The sequence below is a fragment of the Hemiscyllium ocellatum genome, chromosome 3 (assembly GCF_020745735.1).
Source record: "Hemiscyllium ocellatum isolate sHemOce1 chromosome 3, sHemOce1.pat.X.cur, whole genome shotgun sequence".
NCBI classification, from domain to species: Eukaryota; Metazoa; Chordata; class Chondrichthyes; order Orectolobiformes; family Hemiscylliidae; genus Hemiscyllium; species Hemiscyllium ocellatum.
In genome coordinates, this window is record NC_083403.1 from 8,591,018 (window position 1) to 8,603,954 (window position 12,937).

General features: G+C 40.7%; 1 protein-coding gene across 1 annotated transcript in view; it reads left to right on the forward strand.

Moving 5' to 3' along the window:
- LOC132834281 (dynein axonemal heavy chain 8-like) overlaps positions 1-12,937 on the forward strand; it is a 1,170,382-nt gene that overhangs the window by 1,113,888 nt on the left and 43,557 nt on the right. The window contains exon 89 of the mRNA XM_060853001.1: positions 4,479-4,631. Coding sequence (XP_060708984.1) covers positions 4,479-4,631 — 153 coding nt within the window. The remainder of the gene's footprint in view (positions 1-4,478; positions 4,632-12,937) is intronic.

Consider the following 12,937-nt stretch of genomic DNA (forward strand, 5'->3'; position numbering starts at 1 on the left):
TACTCCCCACGTGCTCTCTTCTGCCCTGAAGCTCTTCAGCTATGTCCTCAAGCAGACTCACTCCAGCTCAGCACCGCCCTCATGACCTGTCCTACCTGTCAATCTTCCTTCCCATCTATCCGTTCCACCCTTCTCTCCAACCTATCACCTTTACCCCCACCTCCATCCATGTATTGCTCTCTCAGTCACCTTCTCCCCAGCCCCAGTCCTCTCCCATTTATCTCTCTACCTCGAGGCTCCCAGTCACATTCCTGATGAAGGGTTCTGGCCTGAAACGTCGATTTTCCTGTTCCTCAGATGCTGCCTGACCTGTTGTGCTTTTCCAGCAACACACTCTCAACTCTGGTCTCCAGCATCTGCAGGCCTCACTGTTTCCTACACTCTTATACTGTATAGTATGCTGGTCCCCTTTACATTGCTATTCTTATGACTGTCTCGATTACTGTAAGCAATTTTAGCAATACTCAAGTTGTATATTTTAAAATCTCTATTTGTTGACCAAGACCTTGGCATACAGGGCATAATGTCAATGTTTGTAATAATATTAAAGTTTGAAGGTTGAGGAGTAGAACTTCAAAGCGCATTGACAAGTTGGTAAAATGTGCAGAAAATTAACAGATGAAAGTCAATGCTGAGAAATGTGAAATGATTTGTTTTGTTAGGAAATATGCAAGTAGACAATATAATCTAAAGGATGCAACTCTGAAGAGGCTGCAGGAGCAGAGGCACCTGGTGTCTGTGTGCATACATTAGTGAACATGACAGGACAGGTTGAGAGTGTGGCTCTTAAAATGTACAGTGCAGTGTAGTGGTAATATCACTGAACTTGACATCCAAAACCTTGGCTTAATATTCTGTGGATGTGTTTGAATCCCACTGTGGCAGACAGTGAAAGTTGAATTCAATTAGAATCTGAATTAAAGAAAATTCTAGTATAATCATTGCTGCTTATTAGAAAAGCCGAATTGATTCACCAATGTCTTTTAAGGAAGGAAATTTGCCATCCTTACTTGTTCCAGCCAACACATGATTTTAAATTCACAGTAATGTGGTTGACTCTTAACTGTTCTATGTGAAGGTAGTGATAGTGAATAAACACTGGCCTAGCTAGCAGCATCCATGTTCTTGGCGTGAATAATAAAATGCATCCTGGATTTTTGTGAATTGGAGCAATAGGTACAAGGGTAAAGAGTTGAACTTAGTATATAACAGAAAATGCTGGAAAAGCTCAGTAGGTCAAGCAGAATCTGTGGAGAGAAATCAGAATTAATGGTTCAGGTTGAATGACCCTTTCTTAGAACTGACCTAAGGAAGGGATGCAAAACATTAACTCTGATTTCTCTCTACAGCTGCCATTGGACGTGTTGAGTTTTTCCAGCAATTACTGTTTCTGTTTCTGATTTACACCATCCCCAGTTCTTTCAGCTTTTACGCAGGTACTATTTCAGTCTCAGACAGAGTATTATGCCCAGTTTTGTGAAGGAAGTTAAATCATTAGAGCAAGTTCAAAAAGATTATGAGAAAGAACTAAAATTTTGAAGATTATTTAAAGAATTTAGAACAATTTTTCTTGAAGAAAAGGCGGCTAGGGAACAGGCAATTCTGGATTTTCTGATGTGTCATGAAGCAGATTTGATTATGGAGCCTACGTTGAAGAAACTCCTTGGGAACAGTGACCATAATATGACAGAATTTACTCTGTGGTTTGACAGGGGGAAGCTGAAATCAGATGTAATGGTATTACAATAAAGTCAAGGTAATTACAAAGACGTTATGGAGGAGCTGGTCACTTTTGATTGGAAGGGGAACCTCGCAGGGAAGATGGAGAAACAGCAAAGGCAGGAGTTTCTGGGCAAAATTTAGGAGGCACTGGAGAAATTCATCCCATGGAAGAAGAAGTGCACCAATGGGAGGATGAGGCAACCCCAGTTGACAAGGGAAGTCAGGGACAACAGAAAAGCAAAAGTATAAATTGTGACCAATGAGAATCCAGAGGATTGGGATGCGTTTAAAAACCAGCAGAGGATAACTATCAAAGCAATAAGGGAGGAGAAGATGAAATATGTGAATAAGCTAGCTACTAATATAAAAGACAATTGCAGGGGTTTTTCAAGTGAACTTCAACTGAGTCAGGGCAGAGTGAGTGAAGTAGTTATCACTCGGGAGAAGGTGCTGGGGAAGGTGGAAGGTCTGAAGGTGGATAAACGACCCGGATCAGATGGACGAGGCCTAGGAACCTAAGGTGGCAACTTTTTTCTCTCACTTCTTTGTCAAACTGACAGTTCAGTTAACTTGGATCTATTCTGAGTGAATTATTGAAACTTTGTAACAATCCCCATCCTTGTTCTGGACAATATTGACAGCAACTTTGTTTTTTGGAACGGAGAAAACACTCAAACCTAACAATGCCCCATCAATATTTCTGTTCTTTGGATGTTACCACTGTAAGAGATTGCTGACTTACATATTTTAAATTACAAATAACAAAATGTTTGTAATCACAAATGACAGTAGGTCAGCTACTCTCTCAAAAAACAACAGCCCAGACACAATGGATTGAATTGCCGCCTCCTACACTCTGACAATTCTGTGGTTGTATAATTTTTTGTGTAGATCCATCAGCCTTTTGTTGTACTCTGCTCTATTGAAGTCCTCATGTTAGTCTTCTTGTGAATGTGACATCGAATGGTGATATTCCTTTTCTTTTTTGTGTCTTCCTTTTTATTCTATTCTATTCTCTCGCACCTACATTCTTCCACATCAGTTCAGCAGAGTCTGAAAAGAGAAAATCACAATTATATAGTTCTGGGGAGGAAATGGCTGCATGTTTACACCATCTGCAGTTCATAATTCAGCAAACAATGTGGGATTAAAAGATGGAAATAAGTCCTCATTCTCTGTGGATTAAGTTCTACTGTGAGCACACTTCAGTTGTGGCTTATCCATTGACAGTCAGCATTATTAATTCCATGGGTTGAAAGACACGTAAGAGTCAGGCATTATTATTTCTGATTACATGCCAATTTATGCCACAAAAGAAAGGGAATGTTTGAGAGCTGGTTTGTCACAGTTGAATAGCTGCCAATGTACTATATACAAGCGGTCACATATGTCTATGAGGTTTACAGCTGTGCTACATTTGTAAGGATAATTGGAGGTAATGAATATTGAGTATAACCTATGATTGACTGTCAGCAGGTAGCTGAATGAAAGATAGAGTGGGGAGAGTTGTGAATGGAGTAGTGTGTGAGGCTAGTCATTCTTCCATAAAGATATGGTACGTGAATATTATTATGGATGAGGCCAGACCACTTGAAACATTCTTGAGCAGGCAGCTCAAACCATAACTTTGCAATTTGTTTTGGTAAGTGTACAGTGAAAATTACCCAGAGTGAGTTAGCGAGGTTGACTACCAGGTTTTAAAACAGATAAAAATTTATTCACAAAATTACACAATGAAACACAAAGAACAGAATGAAGAACTCCGACAGAATTCCATCTATGCACACAAGACTCAATTATGCTGTTTGGAATATACACAACCGTCCCTATAAGCAAGCCCCCCTTAAAACACAGTGTAAAAAAAGGAATAGATGCTTACAGGTTGAAGTTAGAAGGGCAGAAAGAGAGACATCCTGTTCACACAGTTCACTGATGAACTCCCAACTAGTTCTGGACTGAACTGCTCAGCTAGAGAGCTGACCAATCCCCTTCTGTTACACAGGTCACTTCTGAAACATGACCATTTTGGCCTGAAGTCTCATTGTTTACATAAAATCAAAAAGGTCTCTCAATACCCTTTAATCTATGTACCAAACCAGTCCAATCAGAGCCCGGTCTATTTATGGCCCCTCTGAAAAACATCGAGGTCACAGCCTTTAGGAAAAAGGGACCAGCTTTATGACAATATGCATTCTCTAACCGTAACCACTTGGATAAACTCAGTGAACCTGTCCTGAGCTGGATGGTTCTGCATCCAGCTTCTCAATGTTCCTCTGATGGCATTGATTGTGACAATAATCTGTTCACAATGCCTTTGTAACATCTGTTTGGAGGGTTATCTGACTCTCAAGGAAAGGAGCTTCTTCTTTTCCATTTGGCCTGGATGATCACCAAGAGATTCCAGTTGAACACCTTCACCCTGATATTTTGCTCAGACTGCCTATTGACTAACTGTTAGTTGGGGAACTAAAGACAAATATACTGAAACCTGCCACTAAATTAATCAGGTCCTTCACCTTCAGGCATCCATGAATTTCCAGACAATTGATGTTTCCCTGCACTCTGCCCATAAATTCTAAAATTTGAGACCAGTTTAGTGCATCATTCAACTTTACTTTGAAACTGCTAGGAGTAAGTAAGGACTTTGCTGCTGTGAAAAGAACATTTCCACAGACTGTTTCTGCATGGCTGTATATAAAGATTGTAATGGCTTTAGGTTTTTTTAAAAAGTAAAAAGAATCCATACATTTTGACAGGTGAAAGGTCGCCTCATAAAAATGGGAATATTGAATTCCATGAACATTTTTCTGCGCCAAGAAATTGATCGAATGCAGAAGGTTATTACGATGCTCCGAAACTGTCTGAATGACTTAAAGCTGGCCATAGAGGGGACCATCATCATGAGCGAGGTCAGTGTAACTCTCTTATCTACAGTTACAACTCACAATTTATTGAAGGCCCAACCCAACCATTTGTTAATGTAGCAATGTTGAAGAAAGATATGAGTAGTTTCCTTAAGACCAGAATCATAGCTGATCTGACACTCCTGACATCCACTTTCCTGCCCTTTCCCCAAAGCCTCAATTGCCCTAGTGACCAAAAATCTCTCTATTTAGGCATTACACATTAGGACTCGACTCCCACAGTTGTCTGGGGCAGGGAGTTCCAAATACTCATAAATACTCTCCCAGAAAAGAAATTCCTCCACATCTCAGTCTTAAATTAATGTCCCTTTATTCTGAGTCTATGATAGTTTTAGACTCCTCCACCATGGGGAAGATGCATAGTTTATTTACCCTATCCATGCCTTCATGATGTTCTAAATCTCTATAAGGTCACCCCACAGCATCTGACACTCAAGGGAAAATAAGCCCACCCTATTCAGCCTCTCCCTGTAGCTTAAACTCTCTAACCCTGGCAACATCCTTGTGAATCTTTTCTGAATTGTTTCAAGTTTGGCAACATCTTTCCTATGGCAGGGAAACCAGAATTGCACACAATACTCCAAAAGTGGCCTAACTAATGTCCTGTACAGCTACAATATGACCTCCCGACTCCTGTACTCAGTACTCTGACCAATAAAAGAAAGCATACCAAAAGCTACCTTCACTATCCTATTTATCTGCGACTCCACTTTCAAGGAGCTATAAGCCTGCACTCCAAGGTCGCTTTGTTCAGCAACACTCCCCAGGAAGTGTATAAGTCCCAAAATGCAGCACCTCACATTTATCTAAATTAAACTCCATCTGCCATGTCTTGGCCCATCGGCCCATCTGATCAAGATCCCATTGTACTCTGAAGTAACCTTCTTCGCCATCCACTACACCTCCAATTTTGGTGTCATCTGCAAACTTACTAACTATACCTCCAATGTTCACATCCAAATAATTTATACAAATGATGAAAAGCAGTGGACCCAGCACTGATCTTTGTGGCACACCACTGGTCACAGGCCTCCAGTCTGAAAAGCAGCCCTTCACCACTACACTGTCTTCTACCTTTGAACCAGTTCTGTATCCAAGTGGCTAGTTCTCCCTGTATTCTATGTGATCTAACCTTGCCTAACCAGTCTCCCTTGAAGAACCTTATCAATCATCTTACTGAAGTTCATATAGGCAACGTCCACTGCTCTGCCCTCATTAATCATCTTTGTTACATCTTCAAAAAAGTCAATCAAGTTCGTGCAACTTGAATTCTCATGCACAAAGCCATGGAAATACATGGAAATCCTGTCCTTCAGGAATCCCTCCAACAACTTGCCCACTACTGATGTCACGCTCACTGGTCTTTGTTCCCTGGCTTGTCCTGAGCACCTTTCTTAAATAGTGGCACCATGTTAGCCAATTTCCAGTCTTCCGGCACCTCACCTGTGACTATCGATGATACGAATATCTCAGCAAGGGGCCACCATCCATTTTTATGCATTTTAAGACATCCAATTGTAATATGGATATTATTCAAGATGTCACCAACTATTTCCCCGCAATTTATATCGTCCATATGCTTCTCCTCAGTAAACACTGATGTAAAATGCTCATTTAGTATCTCCTCCATCACCTGCAGTTCCACACATAGGCTGCCTTGCTGATCTTTTAGGGGTCCTATTCTTTCCATAGTTACCCTTTTGTCCTTAATGTATTTATAACATCCATTTGGATTCTCCTTAACCCTATTTGCCAAAGCACACTCATGTCCCCTTTTTGCCTTGCTGATTTCCCTCTTAAGTGTACTCCTTTTGCCTTTATATTCTTCTAACAATTCACTTGATTGCTGCTGTCTATACCTGACATATACTTCCTTCTTTTTCTAAACCAAACCTTCAATTTCTTTAGTCATCCAGTATTCCATTTATATTCCTCAATAGTTTGCCCTCAAAATTTATTTTCTCATTCTTTATCATCTCCTCCTTTGCTGGATTCTGAATTTATCCTAGTCTTGAGGGCTACCCCCTGACCTTTGCATCCTTATATATCTTTTCTTTCAAACTTAATATCCTCCTCTAACTCTATTATATAGCCATGGCTGGTTTATTCCTCTCCTCTGATCTTTCCTCCTTACTGGGATATAATTTTGCTCAGAGTCCTGAATTATCTCCTTAAATATCCGGCATTGTTCCTTTACTGTCTTTCCCGCTGATCTAGCTGCTCAGTTCACTTTAACTAACTCTGTCCTCATTTCAATGTAATTCCATTTTTGAAGTTAAAAGCAGTTGTTTCCAACCCAAGTTTCTCATTCTTGAACTGCATATTAAGGTGTATCATGTTGTGACCATTACTTCGAGGGGCTTTTTTAATCTGAGGCCACTTATTAACCTTCTTTATTACCCATTACCAAATCTGAATCCAAATTTGAATCTGTGTTAAATTAAATCTTGTTAATTTATTGGTTATAACTCATTTATTGGTTACAATTTGCATAAGCAGAGGTGTAAAATTGTTAAAAATTGAAAAAGATTCAAAGCTCATTAAATAAAGTAAGGGTGGAGGGTCAGCTGATGTGTTGTTTCTGCATGATGTGGGAGCTAGTGGACCCTATTATGGTTCCCAGTGACTATCTCTGTCATAAATGTTGGTTGCTGGAAGAAGTCTGGCTCAGAGTCGATGAGCTGGAGTCTGAGCTTCAAACATTATGACCCATCAGAGAGGGGGAGAGTTTCCAGGACATTGTGTTTTAGGAGACAGTCACACCCCTTTGATTAATTAACTAATTTAGCAGTGATCAGGGACAGGAGGGTGTGGTGATGAGAAAGGCAGGTAGAGGAATCCAGGAGATAGAGTTGCAGGAGCCTCAGCCCTTGTCCCATGTCCAACGGGTTCAAGAGTCTTGCTCCCTGTGTAGACAGGAATGGGACTGCAGAGAGGATGAGCCAACTGACCACAGCACCATGGTACAGGAGCCATTCAAATGGGGGGAGAGAAGAGAAATATAGTTTTAATTGGGGATGGTATAGTTAGGAGTATAGAGTTATGAAATGGGGTAGACTCTCCTGCTTAATTTAAAACCAGCAACACAGAAAAGATTTATGCCCCGCAGTAACCTGTAAACGTTCAAGTGACCAAAAACTATTTAAAGTAAAGTGAACAACTTTATTTCTTAAAGTATAACAGAGAATAATTAACTAACCACGATTTATAATTTCTTTCTCTAACATATCTGTGACTTTGCCTTCTATAATACTAGTCCGATAAAACTCCCAATTAAAAGTTACAAAACAACACTTCTTATCTCAAAACCATACAGCTGTAGGTTCTTGTCTTCGGATCTTCCTGTGTTTTCTTTTCTCCTGGTTAGGAATTTCTGCAATGCATGTTACTGATCGAAAAGGGACTTTTAAGAGAGAGATTTTTTCAAGCGGTCTGTTACTTGTTAGGATGTGGCAGATCTCCTCCCATTTGTTCAATTTACCCTGGTCTTATACTCCAGAGCACGGATTGTGACATTGGCTTTTAAGATTGTCAATATACTCTATTCTATCTTGATTGAAGTTTGATATGTTTTGGATATAATTTAAACTGATTGGCCAAATTTGAATTTGTTTTTGTCTCCAAGCAAGGAACTAATTGAGTTGTTCGACCCAGTGTTACATTGTTACCACTTTTGAGTACACTTGGTGCTGGGTTTGGTAGTTCTACTGCTTTTAACTCTCTTAAAGGTATACCCACATCTTCATAACAATAGACACGGTTCCCTGTGACCAGGGTTGAGAATCCCGAAGATTGTGTTGCCTGCCTGGTGCTCAGGTTTGGGATATCTCATCTGGGCTGCAGTGGGAGGGGAAAGATCTAGTGGTCAATGTCCATATAGGTACCAGAGATAAAGTTAGGGCAGAGATTCTGCTGAGGGGGTATGAACAGCTAGGAGCTAAATGAGAAAGCAGAACCAAAAGGATAACAATCTCTGGATTACTCCCCATGCTACAGGCTAATTGGCACAGGGTCAATAAGATTAAGCAGGTAAATGCATTGAGCTTGAATTCATGGGATATTGGTACCAGAACTCGGGAAGAAGAGACCTGTTCCAATAGGATGTTCTTCATCTGAACTGTGCTAGGACCAGAGTTCTAGCAAATCACATAACTAAGGCTGTAGACAGGGCTTTAAACAAAATGGTTATGGGACGGATTCAGTTATAGGGGAAAGTAGAAAACCTGAATTAAAGGAGGAGGTAAGAGTGCAGAACTCAGGAGTAGTGCTCTGAAAGCTTGTACTTTCAAATAAACCTATTGGATTCTGACCTGGTGTTATGGGATTGTAACTTTGTCCACCCAAGTCCAACACCAATACCTCCACATCATTAAAGTCTCCAGCACAAACACAAATAGGAAAGGGTGAGCAATTAAACTTCAAGCACACTGGACAAATGAATGACAATGTGAAGAGGGACAGCTAATACAGGAAAATAGGTGTTGTATCAGAATGCACACAGTATAAGGAATAAGGTAAATGAACTTGTGGCACAGATCGAAATTGGCGGGTATAATGTATAATGTGGTGGGCATCATGGAGACGTGGCTGCAAGGGGATCAGGAATGGGAGCTGAATATTCAAGGATATACACCTTATTGAAAAGACAGGTAGGTGGGCAGACAGGTTGGGGCCTTATTTGTAAGAAAATAAATTAAATCAATAGTAAGAAATGAAGTAGGGTCAGATGACATTGGATCTATGTGGGGAGAATTGAGGAATCACAAAGGTTAAAAAACCATAGTTGGGAGTTATGTACAGCTCTCCAAATAGTAGTCAGGAGTTGGGGCACAAGATATGCCAGGAGATAAGAAAGATGTGTAGGAAAGGCAAAGTTACAATGATCATGGGGGATTTCAATGTGCAAATGGACTGGGAAAATCAGGTTTGCAGTGGATTCCAAGAAAAGGTATTTCTGGAATTTTTGTGAAATGGCTTTTTGGAGCAGCTTGTGGTGGAGCATACTAGGGAACAGGCAATTTTGGATTTAGTGTTGTGCAGTGAGACACACCTGATAAGGGAGCTTAAGATGAGGAAAGTGCAAAGTTAAAAATCACACAACACCAGGTCATAGTCCAACAGGTTTAATTGGAAGCACACTAGCTTTCGGAGCGACACTCCTTCATCAGGTGATAGTGGTGGGCTCGATCGTAACACAGAATTTATAGCAAAAATTTACAGTGTATTCTAACAGATGAAAGGCTTAACAGACAATCAATTTTTCAATGTATAATTTCAGTTACATCACACTGTAAATTTTTGCTATAAAGTCTGTGTTACAATTGAGCCCTCCACTATCACCTGATGAGGGAGCGTCGCTCCGAAAGCTAGTGTGCTTCCAATTAAACCTGTTGGACTTTAACCTGGTGTTGTGTGATTTTTAACTTTGAAAACCCCAGTCCAACACCGGCATCTCCAAATCATAAGGTGAAGGAGGTAGTGATCATAATACGATTGAATTTACTCTTCAGTTGGAGAGGGAGAAGGTGGAATCAGATGAAATGGTATTACAGCTGAATAAAGGCAACCACAGAGGCAAGAGGGAGGAGCTGGGTAGAATTGACTGGGAGAGGGGCCTACTAGGAAAGAAAGTGGAACAGCAATGGCAGGAGTTTCTGGGAATAATTCAGGAGATACAGCAGAGATTCATCCAGAGGAAAACGAAGCATGGTACAGGGAAGATGAGGCAACCATGTCTGACTAGGGAGGTCAGGGATAGCATCAAAGGAAAAGGGAAAGCATATAATGGAGCAAAGAACATTGGGAAACCAGAGGATTGGGAAGCTTACAAAGACCAACAGAGGACAACAATAAAAGAAGGGCGGAGAATAAATATGAGGGTAAGCTAGCCTGTAGTATAAAGGAAGACTGCAAGAGTTTCTTTAGGTATATAAAGGGTCAAAGAGATGCAAAAGTGGATATTGGGCCACTGGAAAACGATGCTGGAGAGATATCACTGGGGAACAAGAAAATGGCTGAGGAACTGCATCAGTCTTCATGATGGAAGACACAAGTAATATCCCAAAAATTCAAGAGAGTGAGTGAGCAGAGCTGAGTATAGTGGTCATCACCAAGGAGAAGGTGCAAGAAAAACTTAATGGCCTGAAAATAGATAAATCATCTGGACCAGATGGACTCCACCCCAGAGATCTAAGGGAGATAGCCGAAGGGATAGCAAAAGCATTAGTGGTGATCTTTCAGGAATCGTTAGAATTAGGGAGGGCCCCATAGGACTGGACAATCATTAACGTGACACCCCTGTTTAAAATGGGAGTAAGTCAAAAGACAGAAAATTATAGAACAATTAGCCTAACCTCAGTTGTGAGTAAGATCCTGGAATCGTAAAGGATGAGATTTCTGAATACTTAGAAGTGCATGGTAAAATAAGGCAAAGTTAGCGTGGTTTCATCAAAGGGAGGTCATGCCTGACAAATTTGCTAGACATCTTTGAGCAAGTAACAAACAAGTTAGATCTGGGAGAGCCAATGGATGCTACCTGGACTTCCATAAGGTCTTTGACAAGATGCTGCACCAGGCTGCTACTGAGTAAGATAAGGGCCCATGGTGTCAGAGGCAATGCGCTAACATGGATAGAAGATTGGCTGTCTGGCTGAAAGCAGAGAGCGGTGATAAAAAGGTCCTTCTCAGGATGGCAGCTGGTGACAAGTGGTATTCTGCAAGGCTCAGTATTGGGACCACAACCTTTCACCTTCTACATTAACAATCAAGATAAAGGAATTGAGGGAATTCTAGCTAAGTTTGCAAAAATACATAGATAGGCAGAGAGATAGGTAGCATTGAGGAGGTGAGGAGACTGTAGAAGATTTGGACAGGTTAGGAGAGTGGGCAAATGTGAGATCATACACTTTGGTATGAAGAATAGAAGCATGGACTGATTTCTAAATGGGGAGAAAATTCAGAAGTCTGAAGTGCAAAGAGACTTGAGAGTTCTAGTCTAGGATTCTCTCAAGGTAAACTTGCAGGTTGAGTCACCAGTTAGAATGGCAAGTGCAATGATGGCATTTATTTTGAGAGGACAAGAATATACCAGCAGCGACATATTTCTGAGGCTCTATAAGGCTCTGGTCAGACCACATTCGGAGTATTGTACGCAGTTTTGGGCCCCATATCTCAGGAAGGATGTACTGGCCTGGAGCGTGTTCAGAGGAGGTTCACACGAATGGTCCCAGAAACAAAAAGCTTAACTTATGAGGAATGTTTGAGGACTCTGGGTCTATAATCGATGGAGTTTAGAAAGATGAGGGTGAATCAAATTGAAACTTACAGAATACTGAATGGTAGATGTTGGGAAAATGTTTCCATTGGTAGGAGAGACTTGGACCTGAGGGTATAGCCTTCGAGTAAAGGGAAGACTTTTTCGATCAGAGATAAAGAGACATGTCTTCAACCAGAGAGTGGTGCATCGATGGAATTCATTGCCACAGAATGCTGTAGAAGCCAGGTCATTGAGTATATTTAAGACTGAGATAAATAGGTTTTTGAGTATCAAGGGGATAAAGTGTTACAGGGAGAAAGCAGGAGAATTGGGTTGAGAAATGTGTCAGCCGTGGTTGAATCATGGAGCAGACTCGATGGGCTGATCGGCCTAATTTCTGCTCCTCTTATGGTCTTATCCAAGATAACCTGCTCCCTGGTTGGCTCCAGGAACCTATCCCTAATGCACTCTCTGAAATTGCTGTCATAAGTACAATTTCCAATTTGCACAATCAAATCAACATTAAGATTAAAGTCACTGATAATTTTTGCTCTTTTTTCCTTTATACTGCTGTTATTTGTTAATGTATAGTCTTTCCTACAGGACGGCTACTGTTTGGGGGTCTGTACATTTCTTCTACCAGTGTCATCTTTCCCTTACTGTTTTTTGACCTCCCCAAATGGTCTCCAAGCTTGGATCGTCTCTCACAGCTGTCTTCATTTCATCTTTTATTAACAATGCTACCCCACCTTTTCTATCCCTCCTGTCTTTCCAATAGGTCAAATATACCTGAATGTTAAATTTCCAGTTTTGATCTCCTTGTAACTATGTTTATCTAATGCCTATGCAGTCATATTTGCTTACCTCACTTTGTGGTGTCAGTTTGTGTACCTTATTCAAAATGCTGCATGTATTTAAATACAAAGCCTTTACGTTTGTTCTATAACCAAATCTCTCTATGCTTTTATGTTTCCTTGGTGCAATATAACATCCACACATCCTGCCCCTTTGATTTTCACTAAGTCTTTATCTTGAC